A 27,115-nucleotide genomic window follows, 5' to 3' on the forward strand; every position below is an offset into this window, starting at 1 on the left:
GGGGGGGGGGGGGGGGGGGGAGAGAGAGAGAGAGAGAGAGAGAGAGAGAGAGAGAGAGAGAGAGAGAGAAAGCCATCCTGATAGAGTACTGTGGGCCTGGCCTCAGGAGGCCCTTCTCTGCTTGGGTTTCTTCTGCCAGTTAGTGTCTTCCATCCTCAAGGAGCACTCAGGAAATTGTAGTTAAGATCTCACTAGATATACAAACTCTTTCTTCGCAGCATTTATGCTGGCTCTGGACAGGTGTGAAAAAGGAGGTCCAGAGCTTCATTGGAAAGAGCCGGGGGGCGGGGGGGGACGACTGGGGATTAGAGGGCACTTAGAAGAGTGCTTCCCAGCATTCTTTACTGGGAAGCCATCGGAATAGCCCATCATCCTTTTCTTAGTAGTCATATAAGGGTTCTTAGACGTTCAAAGATGTACAGCCAAGCACAATTCACCCCGGTGAACCACGTGGCCCTGATCAATACCAAACCCTGGTCCTCTGCCAACACCTAATTCAGTTTCTACAAGGTCTGACTTGGGCTAACATACCTCGGTCACCCTTTTTCCCCCTTGAACCTTGTTTTCCTGGATCTCCGATGATGATTCCTGGTATTCCTTTTTCCCCTTTGGGACCAGGCAGGCCAGCAGGCCCAGGAACACCGGTGATGCTGGCTCCTAGGAAGAGATACAGAGGGAGGGGGCAGAGCTCAGAGGGGAGAGAGCCCTTAGGTTGTCATAGTTGACTTCCCTGTGGCCTGGAAGAAAAGCTCATTCCCACAGAAAGACAAAACATCCTATTTCCCCCTCATATTAAGAACCTCCAGTTGAAGACTGATGAGGAGAACCAGGATATGGGATATGCTACAGTCATGGCTGACTTCTTCCAGGCATCTGGAAGAGCTTTATGTCCTTAAACTTGACCTTCAGGGCTTTTCTTACCTGGAGTACCATGGGTACCCTTGGTACCTGGAAGTCCATTCAGTCCATGTAAACCAGGAGGTCCAGAGAATCCTGAGGATAGAAAACATCAGAAATGGCTCCAGCCATCTTGATCTTTATTGAGGCATTACTCATTACCTTATGGAAGAATAGCCAGTTTCTAGCATACACCTTGCACCTTGGGTTTTTATGATTCTTATAAGGACCACTGTAGCTTTCAGATTAATATGACAGTTAATTAGCTGTTAGGGTTTGGATCTAAAGTGTCTCCCAAAGGCCCAAGTGTTGAAGGAGGCAGAGCCTTTAGGAAATCAATAGACTACAATGATTCCAACGTTAGAAATGTATTCATTCAATGTGACTCAAAACTTAACTAAGTTACTGAGTGGATAAGAACTTTCATGAAGTGGGGCCTAATTGGAGGAGGTAGCTAACTGGAGGCATGGCAGGAATGGGTCTCTTTTGTTCTGGCATTGACTCTTTCTGCTTCTTGATCACCATGAGGTGAGCGGCTTGATTCTGCAACGCACTCCGTAGCATGATATTCTTCCTTACCAAAGTCTAGCTATAGTCAAACCGCATGACAACTGGGAACTAAAACATCTAAAATCAAGAGCCTGAATCAATAGGTCCTTACACCTGTCTTGTTGTTGTTTGTTTGAGTGACAGTCTCGTGTATCCCAGAATGCTTGTAACTCTCTATGTAACCGAGCAGGACCTTTGACTTCCCATCTTCTTGCATTCACAACTTGAGTGCAGAGATTATAAGTGTGTGGCACCACTCTGGTTTCCGCAGTGCTGGGGATTGAACCTAGCGCTTTGTATATGCTGGGCAAGCACTCTACCAACTGAGCTACCCCCAGCGGGTATTTTTAACAGAATGTAGGAGTAGCAATACCGGCACCTTGAGCTGTCTTCTCCCAGAAATTGGCTCTAGAAAATTAGAGCAAAGAAAGCTAACACATGCTAGGCAATAAGTTTTCGCTATGGCTTCATATAGTAGTTACGGTGCTCATTGCTGTCATCAGATACTTGACACGGGCAGCTTAAAAAGAGAAAAAGTTTATTTTGGCTGGCAATTTGAGGGTGCCATCTATCATGCTGAATAAGACTTGGCAGCAGGAACTTGAGGCAAATAGTTATATTGCATCCATAATCATGAAGTAGATGATAAAAAATGCGGGTTCTCTGCTCACTTTTGCCTGTTTTATTCAGTCCAGGATTCCAGCCAATGGACTGGAACTTCCTATAGTTAAGGTGCATCTAACCACCTCCATCAACTCAAATCTAGATCATTCTTTACAGCCATGTCCAGGAATGGCTGTACATTCTACATTGTCCCTTAAAAGGTGTCCCCAAAGCTTGTCTCTTAGCTGATTCTAGATATTACCAAGTTAACACTATTAACCATTTCACTTGGATATGGTTTTATTGTTTTCCCCAAGGTCTGTATTGTGATATAATGAGAGCTGGTGGGATCTTTAAGAAGTAAGGTTTAGTGAAAGTTGGCTTTGACCCTGGGACTCTCCAAAAAGGAATAAGGTAGTTATTATAGACCCTGAGTTCTCATAATTGTGAATTGCTACAGAAGAATACGACTAGCCCTACCCCTCACTTTGGCCTCCTATTGAATTGTGATTCATTCTCTCTCTCTCTCTCTCTCTCTCTCTCACACACACACACACACACACACACAATCTGCCATGATGGTATCCCCCATGAGATGACATAGTTATGGTATGGTTCTCCTTAAAGACAGTGCCATAGCTCTTTGGAATTACTGCCTCAAAAACTATAGCCTTAATCTATTTTCTTTCTAAGTAACCAACCACAGGGCGTTCACTACAGTAATGGAAAACTAATATGCCTTTCTTATTAATATTTTTCTTTGTAACATTCACCGTTCTTCTATCCCCATTCATAACTGCTCACTACCCTTCTTCTTCATTCTTTTTCCCAATTAAATATTTATTTATTTAATGTATATGAGATTTTTGCCTGCATGTATGTCTGTGTACTGCACAGGTGCCTGGTTCCCATGGAGGTTAGAAGAGGGCATTGGATCACCGCAGACTGGAGTTACAGTTGGTTGTGAGCTACCAGGTGGATGCTGGGAATCAAACTCAGGTCCTCTGCAGAAAGTCAGTGCTCTTAACCAGTGAGCCAGCTCTCTAGTCCATTCCACATTCTCCTTTTCCTTTAATTCTTGGGTCACACCTCACTCTAAGCATGGTGTCAGCCTAGCTGCTACATTCTAAGATGAAATAGTTGCCATCTGTTGTTGAGGAAAAGACACTCCCTCCCATTTCCTCCTCACAGACACACATACCTTTAGGTCCTATTAAGCCAGAGGGTCCAGGGTGGCCAATTGACCCCAGATGGCCAGGGGAACCTGGGCGGCCTGGGTCTCCTCTCATACCCGAAATCCCTTGAAGTCCTAAATGTGAGTCCAAGACAGACATTCAGAATAGTGTATATGTCTTGAAGCTCATTATAACTTCTCAGTAGAAAGTTGTCAAGGAGTACACAGTACCTGGAGACCCAGGAAGGCCAGGATCTCCAGCAATACCAACTTTTCCATCATCGCCTTTGTTTCCTGGGTAACCTCTGTCACCAACTAGCCCATCTTTTCCTTTAACACCTATAAGGTCAAGAAAATCGCGGGATGATTAGGGCCCCATTGCTGGAATTAAGATCCTCCACAAGAAAGCCTGAGTAGGAAGGTGAAAGCATTTTGAGATGGCGTGGGAACTAGATTCAATGAAGAAGTGCTGGGAAAGATTCTAGAAGCTATTGTCATGTTGAAAACTGTTTTAGGTGTACACCATGCTAAAGGTCCTTGTCAGTGTACAAATCATTTTGCCTGGGAAAACTGTAAGCATTCCCTGAATGGATGCTGAAGAACTTGGGGGCTGGTCTCCAAAATTCCTTCTAGTCCTCAGTTCTAAAGCACTTGTGAGGTATATGCAAAACTATCTCAGCCTTACCTTTAAAACCTAATTCACCGGGTTGTCCCTTGGGTCCAGGGCTTCCAGAAATGCCAAGTGTTTGGCCTTGATCTCCTGGAGGTATAAAAAATAATTTTTCAAATGTTCATTTCTTTCACCAAAATAATCTTTTCAATCTTTCCTCCCTCAGTTCAGATTCATTGTGGCCAGAGGAGCTTCTTGATGAAACCGCCCACTAGGTAAAGGGACCTAGGATTCTGGCAAGCTACTGGCATGAGATGTTCCTATACAGAACATTGGCAACACATCACTAGGCCTAGTACGTGTGAGAAGATGGTAAGTGGGCCCCAAGATGTGATCAGAATAGAACAGTGATTCTTGTAAAGATGGGAACTGTTCCTGCCTTGGGGCCTGTGCTCATCAGCAGAAGAGTTGCCCTGACCTGAAGTTCTTTTACCCTGCTGTTTTGAAAGCAGATGGGTCAAAATAGAAAACCAAAGGAACACTTATTATTTTTTGCCATGAAAACCCTGGGAAGAGATTTTGGCAGGTACCACTGTTGTGTCTTTGAAGAACAAATGTAGAAGGAGCAGTGGGCTGCCTTCCCGCCCTGCTCCTGCATGGCTAGCTTTAAACCCAAAATAACAACACACAAATTGTATTCTTTTAAACACTGCCTGGCCCATTAGTTTCAGCCTCTTATTGGCTAATTCCCACATCTTGCTTTAACCCATATTTAGTAATCTGTGTAGCCCCATGGGGTGGTGGCTTACCAGGAAGGATCTTAACCTGTGTCTATCTTGGAGAGGAGAGCTATAATGTCTGCCTGAATCTGCTTCTTTCTCCCAGCGTTCTGTTCTGTCTACTCCACCCACCTATGTTCTGACCTATCAGGCCAGTTTCTTTATTAATTAACCACTGAAAGCAACAGATAGACAGATGACCCTCCTCCATCAAACAAAAACTGTGGAAGGTGTTTGGCCAAATGGGAAATGAAAACCAAATTTATTTTCCCTTTAAACATAACTCTGCCCAGCCCTGAGTTATGGATTGGTAGAAAACCTTATGTTGGTCTAGGCAAATACACCAAAAGAGAAAATGTCCCCTACCTTTTAAACCTGGGATACCAGTTGCTCCCAGTGGGCCAGAAGTTCCAGTGTGACCCTGTGAACCCTTCAAGGCAATAGAGGAATCATTATTTCTGCCTGGAGCTCAGAGATGCTCACCATATTTCTCCTTTCTCCCAACCCCCAGCCATTGCCTGAGAGATGCTGATTACATATTCTGCGTTAGGTGGGACAGGTCTGTAGATGGGAAGGGGCTGAGCCAGGGACAGGCTTGCATGCTTAGGGTTTACGGGGGGGGGGATATTCCATCTGTAGATTACTCCTAGTCATGTCATTCATAGCCTACCAGAATCAAAATCTTGGTGAATCAGTGTATGGTTGCATTAACTATTAAGTCTCAGAAAACATAGGACATGAACCCTAGGAGAGGCGCTCAGTCTGCTCTGCTGGTATTCAGCTACCACACTTTGTCCAAAACTCTAGAGTCATGCCACATAACCATTGCTTCCTCCAGGTCTGAGGGAACATGTCTATAATCTCGGCACTCAGGAAACAGAGGCAGGAACTTCACAAGTTCCACACCAGCCTAGTGAGACCCTGCCTCAAAACTGGAAAAACAATAACAGCAGTCTCGCTTTCCTAAGCAGGGCTAGACCTCTGCTGCAGGGCTCCACGAGGAACTAGAGGTTGCCCCGTCACCAGGTAGCAGGCTGTCAGTGCGCAGGTGCGAATCTGCATTTGGATGAGTAGCTTCCATATTCACCTGCGCACAGTGACAGCTTTCTGAAGCAGTGCATCTGGGCAGTGGTTATGTCAGTGGCTCTCAGCTGTTCTAGTACAGCTTGAGGTATTTGGAGATAGACCCAGGAAAAAGGCAGCCAGTTAGTGTTTTATACAGGAGACTTGAGTAATGGCCTGGGTTTGTTGGCCCACTACCTTCCATGGCATCCCCACCATTCTGCCTGCCTTCTGGCCTGGCTTCTTGTAGCATACTGCTGTAGATATAGATGTTCCAAATGGCAGTCTCTGCTTATGCTGGGATCCCTTCCTCCCTAAATGCATTCCCACTTTCTTTCTATCCCTCTCCCTCTGTGAGTTGTCAGGACTTTTCGCCTAGAAGAATTTCTTGGGAGACTATTTGAGCCATGCAAGTGTACCCTCTCTACCAGATAAAGTAACACTTTTGAAAGACAGTAATTTGTTTGTAGGGAGTACAGGTGTTCTGGGCCCAATTCATTTGATCAGACTCTTATTTATGTAGAACATTTCACGCGTTTGACACAATGTTAAGGCCTTTGCATGTCTCCTCTCATTTAATCTTCATACTGTCTGAAAGAAGTTTGTTATTAGTCTACTATTTTTAACGGATGAAAAAATAAAGTTCAGTGAAGTTAATTAAGCAAGATACACAGGATCACAGAACAAATGAGTGACATTCAAATTCAAGGTCATCTGTCAAACCTTCTCTAGTTTACTCGGTCTTATTTATATTTTTAAATTTGTGTGTGTGTGTGTTAGACAGACAGAGAGAGAGAGAGAGAGAGAGAGAGAGAGAGAGAGAGAGAGAGAGAGAGAGAGAGAGAGAGAGAGAGAGAGAGAGAGAGAGAGAGAGNAGAGAGAGAGAGAGAGAGAGAGAGAGAGAGAGAGAGAGAGAGAGAGAGAAAGAGAGAGAGAGAGAGAATGAATACCACTACCATGCTACCATGTGTGCAGGTGTCCATGGAGGCCAAAGAATGCTTTGGATTCCCTAGAGAAGTGCTTCATAGGAAGGTGTAAGCCATCCAAATAGAACAGCAAGTATGTTTAACCATCTCTACAGCCCCTACCCCACCTCTTTACTACAAGGGGCCAGTAATGGGAACAAAATCCCAGAGGTTATCTTGAGGGTAAGGGTTGGGAAGTAGGCTAAAACCAGAACTATGGGAACCTGGGCCTTGTGCCTATGCAGTGAAGGTTCTTTTGTGGTGAAGAGACAGGAATCTGGATAAACTTACACTTTTTCCTGGCAATCCTGGGAAACCTGCGATCCCCAGGGACCCCTTCAGGCCAGGTAATCCGCTTCTTCCCACAGATCCGGGGGCACCTTGCCTCCCACTGAGTCCTTTGATGATACTGGACTGGCCAGGAGCTCCAGGTGGACCTGGTAACCCTGGGATGCCAGACTCTCCTTTTTCACCTGGGAAAGAAGCAAAACCTATTAGAAAAAGGCTAGAGGCAACAAAATATCTGTTTGTCTAGGTGCAGGTGCCCAAAGCCATATACCAAATGTATTCTCAGGTGAAGGGGAAGCTAGTTTGTGGGGTGGGGAAGTGACATTGATGTCACTCCAGCTTTAGCATTGGGCAAGCAGCTCAATATCCATGCCTCTCTTTCTACCAGTCTCTTTCTGGGGTACCGCAGACTCAGCAAAAATGAAGGTAGCCTCCTTGAACCCCATGTTGCCTCCCATATTGCCGTTCTTGGGAGTAAACTTTGCTTTTCATGGGGAGGAAGCCTAGGATAGCTGTAAATCCTTTCTTGAGAATTACTCCTGAACATCCTGCCTCAGCACCTCTGGGCCCAGGAAATCCAATTGATCCAGCAGAACCTCGAGAGCCTTTTTCTCCTTTGAACCAAAGGTTCAGCATTGGAGGTCTTGGACTGGTTGCGCCAACTGACCCTGGATCCCCTCTGTCTCCTGAAGGAAGGAAGATCAGGTGGTCAGGATGAGAGAGACAGTTTACACACAAAGTCACACTGCGTTTGATGTTTCATATTGTTTCTTACCACACTACCCACCCCCAGCCCAGTTTCTAGGCCTTTCTGTCCTCTTCCCTATCCTGTCATTGAACTTGACATTTCTGTGTATGCTTTCTCTTTCTCCAACCCCTAAGTCATCAGTAACTTTATACCCTACTCAAAATTCTCCATTTTGGTTTGAATAAGTGTCCCCCAAAAATCTGGGTAGTAATGGCTTGATTCTTAGCCATTAACTTCTTATGGAGGTGAAAGAGCCTTTGATACATAGGGTGGAGTGGGGGAAGTCAAATTAGCGGGTACAGGTTCTTGAAGGGGATGATGGTGCTCTCTTTCTTATCACTTCCTCAGTTTTGCTTCCCAGCTGCCATGATGTAAGCTCTGCTCCATGATGTACGGTGCCATTGCAGGCCCAGAGGCAACAAGGTCAACTGACCACAGCTGGAACCCTTGGAAACTAAGATCTAAAGTTAGCCCCTGCCATCTTACAAGCTCTTGATGCTAGGTATTTTTTTTTTCAGTACTCAAAAGCTGACTAATATAGTCCATAACACGTAGTGTTGACTCTGAAGTGAATAGGCTTTTGGTTTCAAAGGACTTAATTAAGAAGTTCAAATTTTTGTTCAATATAGAGTTGACATTTATCACACGAATGGCAAAGGTGACAAGCAAAATACACTTTGAAAACCAAAGTGCTTGCTTTGGAATCTCTCTCTGTCGCTTCTCTTTCTGTCTACTACACCCACCCATCCATCCACTCCACACACACCCTCTCACCTTTTTCACCTGGAGTACCAGCCTGTCCAGGTTGTCCCACCTTTCCAAATGAACCGGAAGATCCCTTTAATCCATCAGCTCCAGGGATACCGGGAAGGCCAGGTAAGCCAGGAAATCCTGCTGGCCCAGAGGGCCCCTTTTCGCCTGTTGAAAAGCAAGCCTTTCTTTATCATGTCTGCAGTACATACAAGGAGACAGGGGGGGGGGGATACAGAAAGCTCTAACTACTTGTCTAGTGTCACAGAGCTAAGAAGGTGCAGAGAAGGGATTTGAACACAGGCTTCTCTAACTCTAAAGTGTAAGGTGTTTTTTTCTTTAACCAAACTGGTTAGTTATTACCCATTCAAGGACTTTCTGAACAAGCACACAGCACTAAGCATGAGAAAAAAAAAGTGATAATGTGGGTTGTTTTACATCATTAAGTTCAGAGCACATGTCAACCCCCCCCAAACCCAAACAAACAAACAAACAAAAACCCTCACCTGGGTCCAGGAGGCAAACAGAGGCAAAGAGCTAAGCACACCCTTGCCCTTTTGTGCTAACCATTTGTGTGTCCTGCCCTGAGACTAGCCATTTTCTCCTGTTTAAAAGAGAGATGCCACACACCTAACCCCTGCAATGACAATAAGAAGTGAGGGCTGTCAGGCTCCTTGGTCCGGTGTCATGTAGAGTGATCTAGATGCAGCTGTCACTGCCCTGGCCCTTGCTGGGCATGTCGATCACCCCACTGTTCTTCACAGCAAGTAGTTTGAGGAGCCCACATTAGCTAACTGTCTTCCTTTAGTACCAGCCTGGTTTAAAGATCTTGCTACAGAAAGTCCTGCCTACCTTCTGCTCCTGGGTAGAGAGGAGGGAACACTTTGGGTAGTTCAGAATGAATGCTCCATTTAGGGAGCCCCTACCCACTTCACTGATCTTCCCATTTTTACTTCACTTACCCTTTTGGCCTGGGATGCCTGGCAACCCAGTGACTCCTGGCAAACCCGGGCTTCCCAGGAAACCAGCTGACCCTTGAGAACCAGGAAGGCCTTTGATCCCGGGTAGACCTCGTTTTCCGGTTGACCCAGGTTGACCTATGTCTCCTCTTTGGCCCTTCTTTCCAGGCTTCCCTGAATGGAGAGAACATAGGTCAGCTAGTAAGCAAGGTCCTGGTCAGATCTGGGCCACTGCTTAGCTTATTCCCATTGGTTCTGATTGGCTGGCTTGTCGAGCTTTGTCCGTGGCCCTTTAACAATACCCAAGGAGAGCTGCCAGCTAGCTGAGTGCCGCGTTGGTGAGAGCATCCTACTACCCAGCGCACCACACTTAAATGCATATTGCTTCAAGCATGGCACAGTGGTGGGCAGGAAAAGCACCCCCTTTGAGACTATAACTTCTTTTATGAATGTAGTTTACACCGGAGCCTTTGAATAGAGCTCTGGGAAGCCAGGGTGGCAGCTGGGCTCCAGTTTCCCGGCACTTGCACCCCCGAATCAAGTTACAATGGCTGTTTCCTGAACCAATTCGCAAAGCAGAGGCTAAAGCTGAGCTGTTGTTCTAACTTTCCAGGGAGTCTTGGATACAGGGTTGCCCTTTTAATCCCTCAAGCAAGCGGTTAAATCAGCCAGTTCCTTGGCATTAGGTTTGAAAGGCCCCCTAGTGCCAAGTACTGTAGAGACCGGCAAGGCCCATTTGATCTCCTGGGTACTCTGAGTCGCCTTTCACCACACTCTTTAAGTTGGTCAATGGGATTAACCTGAGCTGCTGCCAAAGTGGAATGTCCAGGTACAAAGCAAAGAAATTAAAAGGAAAAAAAAAAACAAAAAACCAAAAAAACAAAGGATTAAATCAATGACGTCAGAAGTATTTGGGCTCCCAAGGACCTAAATGAATGGCTGACTTAGCTTTCCATGAAATGAAAAGCATCAAGTAGCTGTGAGCCCCAGGATTCCAATGGGAAGCTGGGAAGAGAGCTCTATAACAAGAGAGAGGAATACAATGGGAGCCAGTGCTCTAGCAGGGTTCAGGGATCCCTGGCCTTGTAAGTAAGGCCATGTTAGAGTGGCTAATCAGATAATTCCACAGTGGGGAGTCTTAGTCCGTGAGCTTGTGAGTTGTTTTTTTTTTCTTCTTCTTCATGTCAGCATCTTATACGAAGACCCCAGAAACAGAAGGACAAAGGAGATAAAGTGGATATTAATGGCTCTGCCAATAACTCAGCTTCAGCCGTTTAGTCTAGCAGACAGAGTGAGGATGATGGTATAGAATTCCTTGGTATTGAGTGAAAGCCACTGTTAGCCTACGGATCCTCAGAGGTCTGTTCCCCTGACAGGCAGGCCACTGTGGGGTGGGAGGAGTTCAGCTTCAGTTTCTTTGTAGCTCAAAGCAGGCTCGCCATAGCCCCAGTGACTGTACAACACAACTCAGCACAGGGTGGCTTTAAAAAAAAAAATAGAGAAAGGCCAGAGGCAGGCCCAAGCATCAAAAGGGCGCAGGAGGCCATGGAGGACAGAAATGACAGAGATTTGTTGTCATAACTCAGAAGCTAAACCATAGCAATGCCTTCTGCCTGGCACGGCCAGGGTGACTTGGGATTTGACACTTGAGAGATTAGGAAAGTCAAATCTCCTAGATTCTCATCATGTCACACTGCCAACATTAGTCTCCAAGATGCCTAAGCCTAAGTAAAGCCTAGCTAAAGTTGCTCAAGTTGGGGGTTCTTCCTCCAGTGGACCTACCTGAGATGCCAGGAAGGCCTGGTGCTCCTTGGAGTCCAGATGTGCCCTTGACACCAAATGCATCACTAGACCCTGAGGGTCCTGGCTCTCCCGGTGGTCCTGTTGTTCCAGGGTTGCCCCTCTCACCTTTGGGGCCTTGCATACCAGACTTCCCAGTCAAACCTAATAAAAAAAAAAGAGGGGGCAGATGTTTATAGGCTGGATCACAGGGAGGCACGAGGTCACCAAACCGTCTTCCAATGGAAGTTTTAGCCCAGGATTCAGCTCAGGTGAATTGTCCTCTATTGTCAGCAGCTTTGCAAAAAAAATTAACTATTGGTTACAGCTACTCCTGGAATTACTAGGATAGGAAAATAGACTCCAACCACATAAGGAAAATCCCCCCTCACAGAGAGACAGAATAGAATGTCATTTCAGCTTCCCAATTAATTATTTCAGATTCAGCCATGCATTTCATGCTTGTATTCATGCAAAGACAGCAGTTATTATAAAGCTTTCTGTTCATTGTTAAGTAAGGGCTCAAGAAGAATCACCCATGGGCCCTGGAAGGCCAGAGTCTCCAGGAAATCCTTTGTCCCCTGGCAATCCCTGTAGTCCTTGCTCCCCTGAAACACCATTTTCAGCACCAAAGATATCACCAGTGGCTCCCTTGGAACCTGGTAAACCTGGACTGCCAGCCTTCCCAGGCAGGCCATCTTTTCCAGGAAGCCCAGGAAACCCAGGCAATCCCTTCTCCCCACGAGGTCCAGGAAATCCTAAATGTAAAGAGGCAAAGATTAAAAAAAAAAAGCCAATGATGTCTAGAAGCAATTTGTTTGGATAGTGATCTGAGACGGATTTTTCTAATACAAAAGCTAATATATTAATAATGATCAGCAGTCTCTATCCCATGGAGGATTTGTGCAGAGGTAGGGACTACAGCACATGAGTGGAAGGCAGTTCTAGTTCTGGGAGCCTGGGAGTTGGCACAGCTTAGCAACCTGCTCCTATTCCTGGGGCTCGGTAGTTGCTAATAGCCCAAGTCATACGGAGCCCCTCTGGTCAAAGTTTAGCCTCTCTTGCAGCTATTGAGCTCCAGCTGCCATGCCCTCCTTCTTCTCAAGTGGGCAGAAAGTAGTGGAAAGACCTGAAGCAACACGACACACTAGAGCAGACGGCTTAGGAGAGGCCCTGAGTGCTAGAGCAATGGCAGTTCAGAACATATTATGACACACAGATTGCTAACACTATCCTGGAGGCTCTGCACACTGGATATTGTGAACAGGCTGAGAGTTGACATGACTACTAAATTCCCAGGTGACGCAGGTGCTGACCTAGGGGACACAGTCGGAGAAGCCGTGGTACACTACACTGCAGGCCTGAAGCTCAGCTTCTTTTGGGCCGATCTGAATAACTCTCTCTGACCTCCAAGTAGTTCATCTGGAATACTGCCACAAGACTGGTAAGCAGACAGCTGCAGAGTCCTGGTTCTGTCACAGTGGGTTTTTTGAGGTATGGTTTCCTCATCTGAGAGTCAAGTGGTTGCCTCCATTGTTTTTGACCTGGCCCCTATTGCTGTGTTAGGCCCTCATTCTATCTAAGGCTCTCTCTTGCGTTTTGCCAGGAAGTGAGTAAACTCAAACCATCTCAGCCACACCAGGGAGCAGACCTAGCTTACTGTCACCCGTGGTGAGCGGAAAGAATCCCAACCCAACAGCCACACAAGGGGTGCCTCCTTTCCTTACCTGGCAATCCTGGAAGACGAATTAACCCCGGACTTCCGGGCCCTCCTTTACTTCCATGAGTGCCAGGCTTGCCTGGAATTCCAGGGAGGCCCCGAGCTCCTTTAGAGCCTGAAACCCAAGTGCAGGTAGTGAGGGGAAAGGGACACTAGCAAGGAGAGTCTAGATTTATGATGTTTAGCCAACAATCCTCCTCTCTTGGCCGGCCTCCCTGAGTCACGCCTCCCAACACCACAGTCTCCAGCCGCTGTTTCCTCAGTTGCCGAGAAGCCCCTCAGCCGAACACTCATCACTAAGGGATCCTCCACTTCCTTTGATTCAAGGCCCTTAAAGAGTGCTTACTTTCTCTGGCCACATTCCATACCTGGGAATCCAGGAGCTCCAGGAAATCCCGACGGACCGTAGGACCCAGGAATAATACAAGGCAAGGTTACTCCTGTAAATGATAACACATGGAAGTGTGAACTCACCAAGACAGAGAAGAGTTCCCCCCTTAGGCTCCTTTCCTCCAATTCTTTTTAGTGGACAACCGTGGTCTCCCCACTCAGAAGCTAGGAAAACACAGAAAGCTTGGCCTCAGAAACTCTTGGGAGACACAACCTGTGCGCGCAATCCTTGTTCTTAGTGTTCAGGTGCCAGAGTATCACTTATTAAACCATCACTGCCTGATGGGCAAGCTGCCATCTAGGCAGAGGGAGTTACCCATGCAGGAGCAGCCGTGAGCAGCAACTGTCTGCTTGCTGTTCCCTTAGCATCTCTTTCTAGCACTTAGGTTCCAGCACTAAGGGATTGTGGTGCCTGCATTATTAGAGTGAATAATTTAAAGCCACAGCTATTCGAGTTCATACCTACAATTCTTCTTTTGAAAAAAAAATTATATATTTATTTTTAAAATTGTACGCATCTGGGTGTTTTGCCTGCCTGTATGCTGTGCACCGCATGTGTGCCTGGTGCCCATGGAGGCCCGGTGGAGGCCAGAAGAGGGTGTTGGATCCTCTGGAACTGGAGTTATAGATGGCTGTGAACTTCCGTGTAGGTGCTGGGAATTGAAGCCTTTTTTTTTTTTTTTTTTTTTTTTTTTTTTTTTTTTTTTTTTTTTTTTTGAAGGCTGTCTTCAAAGCATGGGGCTCTTTTAAAGCAGTTCATTATTTTGAGTCCACTAAAATTTATTGGCCATCCTTATTCAGACATGTGTCTCTCTAAACTAAGTAAACACTTAAGATCACTCCCTTGGTCATGCTCCTCAGCTTCTTCTTGGAAACTGTACACTCTGCTACTTGGGGAACAGAGACAGTCAATTTCAATATTCAAGGCTGGGATTAGCATTCACAGCCTTTTCTGTAGGAAATTCTTTCCTCACTCATATTGCAAATAAATGGTCTGTAGGATCGCAGAGGGGACCTTCAATAAACTCTCCATGACAGACTGTTTGTGGACTTCCTTGAGTGTCATTTACAAACAATTGCTATGCTAATTAAAATCAGCTTGCCCTATTCATTAAAAACAATCCTCCATGGTCTTTCTTCAACCACAGTGTCACTGGTTCCAACAAAACTCTGTAGCATTTGTTAAAAAACAATAACAAAAAAACCACAATTCTAAAAACTGAGTACAGCGTAGGATTATTTTTGAAAACTGTGTATAAAGCCTGTGATCCAGACGGCTTACATAAGTAACTGTCATCTCTCCTTTTACTTGCTTCTGTTCTCCAATATAAAGTCTTGTTTAAAGAAAAACAAATAAAACAAACGAACAGACTCACTTGTTTTACTCTTAAGTCAACATTGGGAATTGAACGATACATTGTATTGGTTATACAGCAGCCAGACAGAACTTAAGCTGGTGTCTTATTTCTGTTATTACACACCTGTATGGGAAAATACTTGAGTTCTCTAAGCCTCATACATCGAAGGGGAGCTACCTATCCAATAGTGTCTGTGAGCAGTCCATGAGACAGAGACAGAAGCGCTTGATGCCTTGCCTGGCCCCTGCTGCCTGCTCAGCAAATGGCAGCTCGTATCTTCCTGGAGAGATGTTCAGAGGAGCTTCTGTTCTTGAGCGTCTTATGCTTCGCTGTAGGCAGTCTTGTGATGGTCCTGGAAGGCTTCTAGACCTCGTGCTCTTATGGTCATATTCCCCGCGGGTATAAAGATGGCCCTAAGCATGAATCCTCTCCCATGTGCGGGCACACACCTCCACCATGTCAGACACTACGGTGGCAGAGCTTTCTCCATTGTGGAAATGTGTGCGATTGACAGGCACCTCAGAGTGAGATGGTTCCCACTGGCAGGGAACTTCCAGTCCTGTATTCTGCTGGGGCCTAGAGCTTTTGAATGAAAGGCAAAGATATCCCCTGGAACTGGTGTCATGAAACGGATCCCATACGAGACTTTTCTGCCACCCAACTAACTCCAGAGCCCATCAGTTTCAATGTGTCTGTATCTTACTGTTGTATTCCTATTGCCTTAATCGTGTGTCACAGAACAAACTAAATAAAATATAAATATCCCTGAGTGGAGTTTAAATGTAAAGCCACCCACGTTCCCAGTTTATCAGATGAGTTTCATAGATTCTTTTCACCCGTGAGAACTAGATCAGAGAAAAGCTTTTATAAAACAAAACTGAGGCCAGCCATCCATTCTAGGGAAGGAAACTGGTGACAAAGGAAGGTAGGTTAGAAGCCAGAAGAAATCAAGGCAACAAGTCCCTCCACAATATCCTCCTCACCATTCTGACACAGCCCGCCCTGCAGTATATTTTGAAAGGAGGGCTTTAAAATGATGGGCAAGTTAAGGACTTCACATCACTTTGTATGGTGTCTGCTTTTACTATATATCGCCATGTTTTCAGCTTCACATTCCTGAATTCCAACCATTCGCAGTAAAGCAGAAGTCAGCTTTAGCCAGGTTTTGCTTTATACGTGCAACAGATGACTACATTGTTCAGAATTTCTACCACAAATACCAAAATTCATCTTTAGAATATAAAGTACCTCTAGTTTTCAAGACTCTGTTATTTGCATTTATTCTGACACTAAATAATAGACACTAGGCATGAGTGGCTCCTTGCACACGCACCTTGCAAGGCAAGTTAGAACGCACTAAAAGCTCAGAAAATGCAGTGAGAAACCGGCCAATGCATCAACACATGTGGTGAAGGAAATCAGCCCCTCTCAGGGACTGCATACCACTTCCTCCTGTGGTCCCTTGTAGTTAGTTAGGTACTAAGGAGCCCTTAAAGCAGTATCAGTGGCCAGTGACAGCCTCTGCAGCCCAGTCTCACGGTTACCCTGCCTCCAAAAGGGTGCAATGTAGTATTTAAGGCATTCTGAGTGGCAGAGGCGAAGGTGAACAAAAGAGAAAAGGTGTTTCGCCAACATCCATGTCTGAGAACCTGAAGATTGCGAGCTCTGGCCTCCCGCCATGTCTAAGTGTCTTTTAACCATCTTTCTCCCTGCTGCAGCAATAATCACCTAGACCAATCATGGGCAGGAAAAAAAATGAAACTGAGACACATGTTTGTTGCATCCTAAGGGAGGACTTGTGTACAGACCAGATCTACTAGCCAACCACATTCATCATGGGCATTGAGTGGAGTGCTGGCACCCACACATAATCAAGTACACAGAAACCGCTCGCAGTAATAACCTGGGTGATAGATTACACTGAAAATCTGGAGCCAGAGCCTCTATAGGGATCATCAGTTGTCAGTGTTCCCAGAGTTTGCAATAATTCATACCACTACGTTGAACAGCTTCTGATGACTGCATGCCCTTCCCTGGCGATACAAATGTATGGTTCTGGCAGGAATAGGCAACACTTAGGAACACCATCTTACATTTTGGTGACAACAGAGCTGGCTATAACGCATAAAGGTGCTTGTAAATGATTGAAAAGAATATTATATTTAGTGAGTTATATATAGCTACTGAAGATAAAAAGAAATGTAATATTCTAAATGAACTACTTGCAGTGTGTGGTGCTATATACCTTTAATCACAACATGTAGGAAGAAGTGGCAGACTGATCTCTGTGAGTTCAAGGTCAGCCTGGTCTACCATAGTGAGTTCTAGGATAGTCAACCTCATGTAGAGAGATCCTGTTTCAAACAAACAAACAACACCCCCAACACAAACCTAATAAAGATTTATTTGAAAATCCAGGCACTTCCAAAAGAACATTCTCTACATAAAACACCTTCCAGACTAGACTTACCAGCACTGTGTTCCTGAGAACGTTCTATATTTACTAGTTTGGGATAAAAACTATCCCACTGGTATCTTCCTTGATACAGCCTCATTTCAAACAAAAAGATTGTTGATAATATCCAAAAGGTTTGAGGGTATACAAGTTTATAGGTATCATGCATTGTAACCAAATTTAAAACCTACTTGCCTTCAAAAAGGGTTGAGAGCAACAGGTGAAGAGCAATAGAATGACCGTAACTAATAACCCCAGGGAATAGAGTTGAAATCAGAACTTCTCAAAGGAAAATGGATATTATTTAACAAGATACAGATTAGGGAAGAAGAACTCTTTCCTAGCTTGTACAAGGCCTGCACTTAAACACAGACCTTTCTCATGGCTTCCATAAACCTTTGTGAAGTGAAATCCTGACTTGGTTTCAAGAATCTTGAATGAGGCTTTAGCCTGTGCCACCGTGCTTATCACATTAAGCAAAGTAGATTTAAAAATATGAACATTTAAGACAGGATATATTATGTTTATTTGTTAACCATTCAAGGTTGTTAGGAAGGGCTTTTCTTCTGTATATAAATATTGGTCTCTCAAGGAATGCTGTACTCTGCTAGGCAGGTTGTAAGGGTAAGAAGTTTCACCTTCTTCAGTACCTAGAGACTTTACAATGTTGTTGGTAAGGAAAAAAAACATTAATAGAAGCAGTAATTTAAGTAATAATGGTACAGTGTAAAAGTGAAGAGAAGGGTAATTGTCAGCACTGTGCATAAATAGAATTGAATGGGAACAGAAGAAAAACTCCATAGGAAATCGTCTTTTGCTCACTTATTCATCCATCCAACCATATGTCTATCTTTTCCAAAAGCCCTTGGGCATTTGATAAACTAGGCATGATATACTGAGAACTTATCAGCAAGAAGAGCAAAGTAATCATGGGAGGCATTTCCAAGAACAAGATCACCTTAAATTTTCAAACTTTGATGACTATGAGAAGTGTGGTGCCATTCATAGAAAAGGAAAAGTCACAGACCACGAGAACAGTGATGAAGAGGTCTTTCGACTGCACAAAAGACAAGTTACAGTATGGGACCTTCAGACTATATAAGCAGGAATATTGCCTATTATAATCCTTGAAATTCAAGTGGGAAAACTAAGTTATTGAGAGTTGAGTATTATATAAGGGGTGGGTTAGAATCCCTGAGCATCTGAGGGTCTGTCATTTGGGAAAGGTCTTTGTCTCCTGATGTTATAGCCATAACAACCATACAACTTAGAGAACTATTTATCAAACCTTTTACGAACTACTTTGATGGTATTTACAAAAGTGCCATCCATCCTCTCCCCGAACTTTTCTATGGACTTTGAGCTCATAACCTACCTAGGCAGCTCCGTGACATTTTCAGCTCAATTACGAGAGTCTTCATTAAGAAGAGCCGAAATCCACATTGTTCTACCTTATAAACTTACCACAATACAGTGATGAGCCATTTCCTACTTGAAACCCCTTGAGGATTGACTGGAATGATTACAGCTAGTCAGATCTCTTTTTCTGACGCATTTCATGCTTATGAGTCATGGTCATTTCACAAAAGGCCGACTTTTCAAGTTGAAAACCATCTGATTGTATGACTCACCTTGAGCTCCACGGAGGCCTGGTTTCCCTGGTAACCCATCTATTCCTTTATCTCCAGGAAGTCCACGGGGCCCCGGAAGCCCCGGCAGCCCAATTCCTGGTGGTCCAGTTGGACCATCAAGGCCCTTTTTACCAGGAAGTCCTGGTGACCCCTTTTCACCTTGGAAGCCAGATCCACTGTCTCCCTAAACAATAAAAGAAAAAGAGAAAGAAAGATCATTTTAAAACTTATCATCTGAAAAGGCCTCTAACCATAGTAACGAGGTAGTCAGTGAGCAATGCTTTGCGCTTTGTGAACATTCTCTATCATTCTAGTTTATAAACCAGCCTCGGAGTTTGCTGACTTGAGTCTTGCCCACTCTGGGTGGTCTGACTTTGAAAGAGGTTCTAGATAAGGCTAGGGGAAAGAAGTAGGGAATGAGAATGGCACCAACAACCCTTGTAGTCAAAGAAAGTGACTAGATTACTTGAGAGAGTAAGTCATTGAGAAGCCGAATCATTTGAAATTGATATGGTTAATTATTCCTAGTGCTTATCAAATGAGAGAATAGAGAAAAAAATCTTATTTTACAGAAAATTAAAGCATGGAGTTAACATGTTGGGGGGAGTCAGACTCTGTTCTATCTTATTCCATTATGTAATGAGCAGTAAGTTTCCCCTGAGTCCAGTAAGACAGTTTATAGAGCTAACCAGTTAGGAATGATGTACTTACCTGAATGCCTGGGAGGCCCGGTAAACCTGGTATTCCATCCTTGCCTGGAGCTCCTGCCATACCTGGGGTCCCCTGGGGACCAGTGTCACCTTTTTCTCCTGGCAGTTTTGATCCTCTACTGATGGTTGGTTCTCCTTTCTTTCCTTTGAGGCCAGTGTGTCCTCTAGATCCAAACAAACCCTGATAAAGAAATAAAAGGCAGCAATCAGGAAATGCAGGCTTCATAGAATTCTTGTGCTGAGCAACGGTATGACCTAAAGTGTGTGATTAAGGGTATTCTTTCACAGTGTTCTGGGCAAGTGATTATGTAGCTATCTTGGATAATTACTTCACATTTTCTGTATCTTTTCCAAAATTTGAACTCTATGAAGACTGGGCTTCCTCTTAGTTTCTAAGCAGTATCACTCAGCCAGGCAAATCTAAGTTACTGTGTGCAAGGGAAGGAGGGAACAATGGTAGGTTAAAGCAGAAAGCGACTTTAGAGACCATCTGGTCAGATTGCTTCATGTGACAAAGGCCCATGGTTTTGTTTTGTTTTTTGCTTATTTTCAAAGTTGATGTTAATTTATTCTCGGCAGAAGATTTTCTCCACTAATTCATCAGCACAATTTCCAATTAGCGCCTAGGCTTACAAAAGGAACGCTTCTGATTTTTCAATTGTTGAGGGAATTTCTTGTGCTCCCAATTACCACTGTGATTGGTTACTTGTCAATGGGAAACAAGAATTGATTTGGCTAACTGCAGAAATGTAAGCAAAAATCTTCAGAGATTGTTATCATGCATTTATTTTACCCCTATCTTTCATTAGAAAAATGATTGATGGGATGCGAAGAATATTTGCATTCCTCCATTCCCCTTTCTGTATCAAAGTTAATTAAGACTTACTGGAGCCCCAGCTGGGCCAGATGCACCCCGAGAGCCTGGATCTCCTCTAGCACCTTTAATACCCGGGAGGCCGATGAGACCTTGTGCCCCAGGCAGGCCTGGTTCCCCATTTGGTCCAATGTTGGGTGCACCACCTTCACAAGCACAAAACCCAGAGTCTCCTGAAGGAAAGAGAGACAAGTAAACAAAGAAAAGTGCGAACAACGACAACTAATGAAGTAGGTTCTTTTTCCAAGAGTGGTTACCTATGATTGACAAACATCCCTTGGGGGAAAAATCAAAGGGATTTGCAGAGACTCAAGGAGCCTAAGGCCACCAGAAGACAGCTGGGCTTGTGCGTCAGTTTTTACTAGTCCTGGAAGAGGTCCAGCTACCATCGAGTCTCATGTTGAGAACCACCAATGGCCACTAAAACAACCAAGGGCCTAGAACTTAGTTCACACGTACTGGTGTGACTGATGATGGCAGGTGCTTCAGAGAAGTGCATTTTTCAAAGGCAGGTCTCATACAGGGCAGGTTGGTCTCAAACTCACGTAGGCGTGTGCCCCCAAGCTCATTTTCAACAAAGCACTTCCGAAGACATACAAAGGAGCTACAAGTATCATGGAAACATGAGCACGGTCTGCACAGTGACAGGTGGTGACAAATGTGCTTGGCTCCATTTCCCTATGATCCTGAGGGATCTCTTCTGATCTTTTAGAAAACTGAGATCTTGGGAACTCTGAGAGAATGGTCTAGTTCTTGGATCACTGAAAACACAAACGCTAAGCAAGGGAGATTTGGAATTCTTCAGATTAGGGATGCTTATCTGGCAGAATCTATGTAATGTATTTCAAAATCCAAAGGGCACAAAATTGGAAGCACCTCTGATCCCAAATATCGCAGGCATAGTGAATTTGCATTTCTCAAGATTGATCCAAGACTTCCTGAGTGAGCCACTTTATGAGGCAGCTCTTGAGACCTTACTTGTTTTCCTGGAGCTAGCTGGCCTTTTCAGTACCTCAGATCTTGACCTACAGAGTCCTCAGGCTAATGGTGTTGGGAAGCAGTGTCTGGACAAAGCCTTGTGAATTAGCTGGACTGGTTAGCACCCTGGAATGCTGAATCGTGGGCTCAAGGGGTGGAAAGAGCAGCCCGTAAGCCTCTTTTTTTTTTGTCCTGTGTGACCTCAACTTCCAGCTTCACTCTTAGAGTCCCAATTAAAACACTTCCATGAGTCCTATACCTTCTCTCTGTAGCCCAGAATACTTCTGTTCAGGTTCCTAAGGCCACTGTTTTGATCAATCCCCTTAAACTCTCTCTAGGGATTTGGGGGGACAAAGACATTTAAGAGACAAAATTCACCTTTTATTCCTTTGAGGCCCTGATGTCCTTTTGGACCTTGTTCTCCTCGGAGACCCGGGAACCCAGACTCTATGCTAGGCAAGGGTGCAGTCTCAAATGTGCGACCTGCAGGATTTGAAAGAACACAAAAGGTTGGAGGCTGGTATAAACCTAAGGACTCACCTCAGTCTTGAAGGTTGGATCCTTGAGGGTCAACGTACAGAGCAGAGCAGGAGAAAAAAATCCGAGCCTGGGATCTCTGCCAAGCCTGCCGCGGAAGAGCCAACAGGACTCTCATTTGGCTCTATTCACTGTACTAGCAGAATGACTGTTACGTGCCTCACACTGCACTAGATTCCGAGATGAACAAAGTAACTCAATAACTCAGCAGTGCCAGGCTTTAGCCAAGAAAGCCTCATTTGAGCAAAGAGGAAGCAGGTGCCAGCTGCAGTGGTCAGGGGATTTAGGCTGTAAAGAAACATGCTGGGCAATAATACTTCCAGCCTTTCTCTCTCACAGTCCAGAATAAGCACTGTGTAGATACTCACATTTTGTCATCTTTCTATCTACTATCTACTATCTATCTATCTATCTATCTATCTATCTATCTATCTATCTATCTATCTATCTATCATCTACCCATCTACCTATCTCTATCTATTACCTATCTGTCTGTCTGTCCTTATCTATCATCTATCTATCTATCTATCTATCTATCTATCTATCTATCATCTATATATATTTCTGTCTGTCTTTCAGTCAGCTATCTTAGACTTGGAACAGAGCCCATTGCCTTGCACAGGCCAAAATCCCACCAAACTAGGCCACACCTCTAGCCCCCTCCTCATGAAGGCTTTCGGCAGACACCTTGAGGATGAAGGCAGGGCTTCTTTCTCAGATCCTGGAACTCAGGAAACTCGGAAAATTAGTCCAATTCTACTTCCCTGGGATCTGAAAAGCCAAAGTCCTGGCAAAGGTGGTAGGGGTGTGGGCACTGAGAGCCGTGCAGGCAGAAGGGTGATGAATGCAGACGTTAGTGTTTGGTCATCATCAGCCTGCCCATTTCTCGACGCAACACACACTGCACTATTGTTACTGCCAGTAGAGGCGAGCTGACTCAGAGGGGATAGAGCCTTCATTGTTGCCCCCACTGCTGTTGGCAGTCCTCACTGAACTGTTTCTCCTCGGGGGCCCTGTCAAAATCATAAAGCTTCTGAACCAGGCCTAGGTCTCAACACCAAAGGAAGGAAAGAATAACTTACCAGGTGGGCCTGATGGGCCTGGTAAGCCTGGTAAACCTGGCAAACCAACTCTACCAGGCAGGCCAGCATCTCCAAAGGTAGTGCGCCCTGGGTTTCCTTGGTCTCCTTTCAGGCCTGGAAATCCCCGAGGCCCTAGGGCACCTGGAAGACCTGGAAAGATAAGCCCACACAAAATGCTCACCATAGCACCCTACTGTTTGGGCACATTCTGATCAGCAGTGTAGAGACAGACCAACACAAGGGAAGCATTCGGGAACTCATTCGCTCCTCTCTTTCATGACAGTTAGGAATGTCCCTTGAGAATCGATTACCTAATCGCCTAGGAAACTGTGGTGAACTTGTGAGGAAAAGCTAGGTTTTTAGCCGCTGACTGCTCTATTGGTTCTACTTCAGTGCTGGACCCAGTTGTACCTCCTATGAACGGCCTGCCTTCAGAACACAAATATCCTTACAGGGGGCCCTCTCCATGGAATTTAGAAACTAGTGACTTTAATAGACATGTCTGGGTGTTTATACTAGGATCAGCCCTGCCTCCCAGACTCTAGCATGCTGTTTCTCTGCCCTGTAGAATGGAATCTATGTTTTTTTCCTATGGAGACTGATTGAATAGTATCACCCATAGGATCCTGGGGCCATTCTGTGCTAAAGTTAAGCCTAGAAGAGGGTCTAGGTACAGTTCTATCTATCTATCTATCTATCTATCTATCTATCTATCTATCTATCTATCATCTGTCTATTTATCTCATGCTAAGAATAGAACACATGGCTTTGTATATGCCAAGAAACTCCAAATAGGTTACACCTTTAGCCACCCCTCATGAAGGCTTTTAGCAGCCACCTTGAGGATCCAGGCATAGCCAGATTCTTCTTTGTTAAATTCTCCTGGCAGGTAGAAGACCAAATGACACATCCAGGGGAAGAGTGAGAGGGTTCCAACCACTCTATCACTTCCAGCCTCGATAGTAGTCTGGAATTGTCTTTCTGTCTGTGGTGCTCATTTAACACAAAGGAAAGCTACTGACTTAGGCTGACTCTATGTATTCACTAGCTTTAGGCTAGCTATGGGAAAACCTACTGACCAGTCTACCTTTCCTTTGACCTTGGGTAGGTTCCTGGTTCCTGAGTTTCAGAGGGAGATGCTAGGGATTGGAGTACAGCGGAGACTGATCAATGCACAGAACAGATTAGTTTGCTTTACCTGTTAACGATGGGAGGCCAGGGGTGCCAGAAGGGCCATGTTGGCCTTGTATGCCTTCATCTCCTCTAGGGCCTGGGAGGCCTGGCACACCAGGGTCTCCAGGATAACCTGACATTCCAATGAAAGAGAAGAGTAAAATGCTACAGTGGATGTTCGCACTTGCCACAAAATGCCCGGGAAGAGGTGAAGGGAACTGTTATGGGCCTGGCAGTTTTTGTTGCTGTTCTCAGGTCTCCTAGTTGCTAATGATCTTAGTGATAATGGCCTTCCAGAGCTAAGGCTCCACTAGTATTTTATTTTGTAACTAGATCTCAAGATGTAACCCAGGGTGGCCTTGAACTTACTATCCTCCTGTTTCAGACTTCCAAGTTTTGGAATCACAGGCATGTACCATCACACCAAGTCACTACTAATGCTTCAAACTTGGTCTTGTTAGAGCTTTACTTTTCTGACAAGCCCTGGAAAGTGCTAGGAAGGGTCTTCTACTGCTACAGCCTTAGATGTTTATTGTCGGTGTTAAAGTGATTAGTAATTATCACTATAGGTTTCTTTGGAGCAGAACTTTGGAGGCCACTATCAATATTAGGCATTTAGATGTTTAGCAAAGGCAAAGAGGAAAGGTGGAACATACCCAGTAACTAGGACGAGGACAGAGGAGGACAAGCTTTCTAAATAACATACTGCTTTGGGCTCGAAGATGAACAGCACGCTTGCGGGCATCTCCATGAAACCCTGACTATTCTACAGTCTAAGGCTAAAGGCAGCCCAGCTGCTCCCCTAAGCATTCCAGGAGAACCCTCCTGTTAATCAGATTCAGGCCTAGGAAAGCCCAGATTCTTGTCCTGACCAATCAATACAAAAATGGGAGGCTGCACTTGGCTTGTCTGTCTAAGAGGTTGGAATTCGATCCATTTACCAAGCTCAGGACTCCTGAGTGGCCCTTGATACTGTGAGTCATCCAGTGGCTGACAATGTATTCTTTCAACAATTACAGGAGATACAGGTTTTAACACCTTGTCTTTTCTTCTCTCAGTGGCTAACAATGGATTATTTCAACAATTACAGAGACACAGGTTTTAACACTTTGCACCTGGGCCATCCGGATCGGTGAAAATGTCTGGGCCTCGCAGACCAACGCCACCCTTTTCACCCTGTAAAGATGAAATAGATGGAACACAAAATTCTCCTTGATTCCATCACCCAAGATCTATGTGCCTTCAAAGCCAAACCCCAGGAAAGGAGCAAATCCCCCTTGACCCCTGCCTTCCAGGGTCATCTAGTTCAGAGGTTAATTTCCAAGAACAAGAAACCGAGGATGAAGATGACACAAGGTAGCTGGATCTACAGATGGGATCTGCACATTTGTCAAGGATGAGGGATCTCAATTTTGTTTTGCAACACCACTATGAGGCATCCTGTTTCTGGGCCCAAGAAGTGGAGCATAAGCACAGCTAAGGAGCCACCAGGTTCCAACTGTTTCCTTCTGTTTTCAGCAGGCTTGAGATTCTAACACCTACCACCTTTATTGTTTGAATGATGGCAAAGGAAGTCTAAAGAGTCCTAATTCTCTGCAAAGACAGACTCAGTGACTAGAATCTGATTCAGGGGAATACCCAGAGTGGGTACTAGGGTAGGCAGGATGCACTGTCGGCAGAGAATTTTAAACACTAAGTGTTGCTAACATCTGATGAATGTTCATCAGCTTTGTGTATAGCATGGGGCACATGCATTTAAGAAAACTGTGACATCTAAAGCATCAAAATGTTAAAAACACTCCGTATCCTAAGTAGGCATTTATAGGAACTCCTCACCTTTTCACTTCTTAAATCCTGGAGTTGTACTTCCCAATGATATTACCTTAATTCCCGGGAACCCGTTAATCCCTGGAAAACCGGAAGTCCCCTTCTTTCCCTGTGATAGAAACATAGTTATCACTAAGTTCAAATATATAAGGTGAGCTGCTTTGTCAATTATGCCAAGACAAATAGTACAGGGATCTTGCTGTCATTCAGAGTGTGGACAGCTTTGCCAATTCTTACAGATGATAATATGGCATTAGGTAGTTAACCTGCATATTAAAGTGCATAAGAGTCACAGAGGTGTGGATACAAGCAGGCTAGCCTTGTTGACCCTTGATAACATGCCATGATATATTACCACACCTTGGCATGTCAAAACACAAAATGTAGTGGAACAGTGGTTATCCATCCTCTTGGGTGAAAACAGAGAGAAGCAGGGCAGGGGAGAGACTAGGATTATAAAATTACATAATTAGAACATAGACAATTTGCATTATATTTGCATTATAAGCAATGTCTCCACTTGGCCATGTTAAGTAAAGCACGGTGATCTTTTGATTAGGATTTTGTATACCAATGCTTTATGGATATTAATCAAAATACCTGTCTCCCCGGATGTCCTTGTTCTCCTTTGGAACCCATGGGACCCTGTAAAGTGAAGAACCACACCTTGGAAAGTGAATAGATCACACTTGAAAAAAAAAATGCTGCTAGACTCATATAACAAAGTTATCCACCTGAGTTCAAGATTTAGGAGCTGCTAAAGCCAGGTAAGAAAATCTTTCTAGCCTTGGCTTAATTTCTTTCTAGGCATTAATCCACCAGGATGAATAGCTTCATGAAACATTTTTAAAGAGCTAAATAAATGGAAGCATTTTAAGTAGCAGTAGGAATTTGGTAGAAAGGTTGGATGGCATACTTAGCTACATTGGTTTCAAGTCAGATGTTTTTATTAGACGGTTTCTTGTTTCTTGTCTGCTACCCTAAACATATTCTTTGTTGGTGATTAATGAGTTTTGAGGACAAATGATAAGGGAAAGGAGAAAAAGAAATGGCATAACAATAATTAAATATTGCTAAATACTCAGAGACTTAACATCCTCATGGACAAACTAAAAACACAATTCTCTCAAATGTGCTTATGTAAGGTAAAAGTTGACCAACTTCTTCTAACCCAAGATCTCAGTTTCTGAAAGCTAGGAATCAGAAGGAATGATAAT

General features: G+C 44.5%; 1 protein-coding gene across 1 annotated transcript in view; it reads right to left on the minus strand.

Annotated features, from left to right (window-relative positions):
* Window positions 1-27,115, minus strand: part of Col4a6 (collagen type IV alpha 6 chain) — a 298,496-nt gene that overhangs the window by 12,698 nt on the left and 258,683 nt on the right. The window contains exons 15-37 of the mRNA XM_050124047.1: window positions 26,499-26,543; window positions 25,954-26,007; window positions 25,187-25,247; window positions 24,097-24,204; window positions 22,899-23,048; window positions 21,658-21,762; window positions 20,314-20,474; window positions 19,429-19,608; window positions 18,718-18,901; window positions 13,252-13,323; window positions 12,891-12,998; window positions 11,700-11,921; window positions 11,167-11,328; window positions 9,388-9,558; window positions 8,450-8,593; window positions 7,488-7,613; window positions 6,931-7,112; window positions 4,979-5,042; window positions 3,909-3,983; window positions 3,455-3,562; window positions 3,251-3,358; window positions 922-993; window positions 532-657 (exon numbers count right to left, since the gene is read on the minus strand). Of these exons, the coding sequence (XP_049980004.1) occupies window positions 532-657; window positions 922-993; window positions 3,251-3,358; window positions 3,455-3,562; window positions 3,909-3,983; window positions 4,979-5,042; window positions 6,931-7,112; window positions 7,488-7,613; window positions 8,450-8,593; window positions 9,388-9,558; window positions 11,167-11,328; window positions 11,700-11,921; window positions 12,891-12,998; window positions 13,252-13,323; window positions 18,718-18,901; window positions 19,429-19,608; window positions 20,314-20,474; window positions 21,658-21,762; window positions 22,899-23,048; window positions 24,097-24,204; window positions 25,187-25,247; window positions 25,954-26,007; window positions 26,499-26,543 (2,788 nt within the window). The remainder of the gene's footprint in view (window positions 1-531; window positions 658-921; window positions 994-3,250; window positions 3,359-3,454; window positions 3,563-3,908; window positions 3,984-4,978; window positions 5,043-6,930; window positions 7,113-7,487; window positions 7,614-8,449; window positions 8,594-9,387; window positions 9,559-11,166; window positions 11,329-11,699; window positions 11,922-12,890; window positions 12,999-13,251; window positions 13,324-18,717; window positions 18,902-19,428; window positions 19,609-20,313; window positions 20,475-21,657; window positions 21,763-22,898; window positions 23,049-24,096; window positions 24,205-25,186; window positions 25,248-25,953; window positions 26,008-26,498; window positions 26,544-27,115) is intronic.

The sequence above is a fragment of the Alexandromys fortis genome, unplaced genomic scaffold (assembly GCF_014885135.2).
Source record: "Alexandromys fortis isolate MF-2015 unplaced genomic scaffold, M_Fortis_MF-2015_v1.1 scaffold_195, whole genome shotgun sequence".
In the NCBI taxonomy this organism is placed as follows: Eukaryota; Metazoa; Chordata; class Mammalia; order Rodentia; family Cricetidae; genus Alexandromys; species Alexandromys fortis.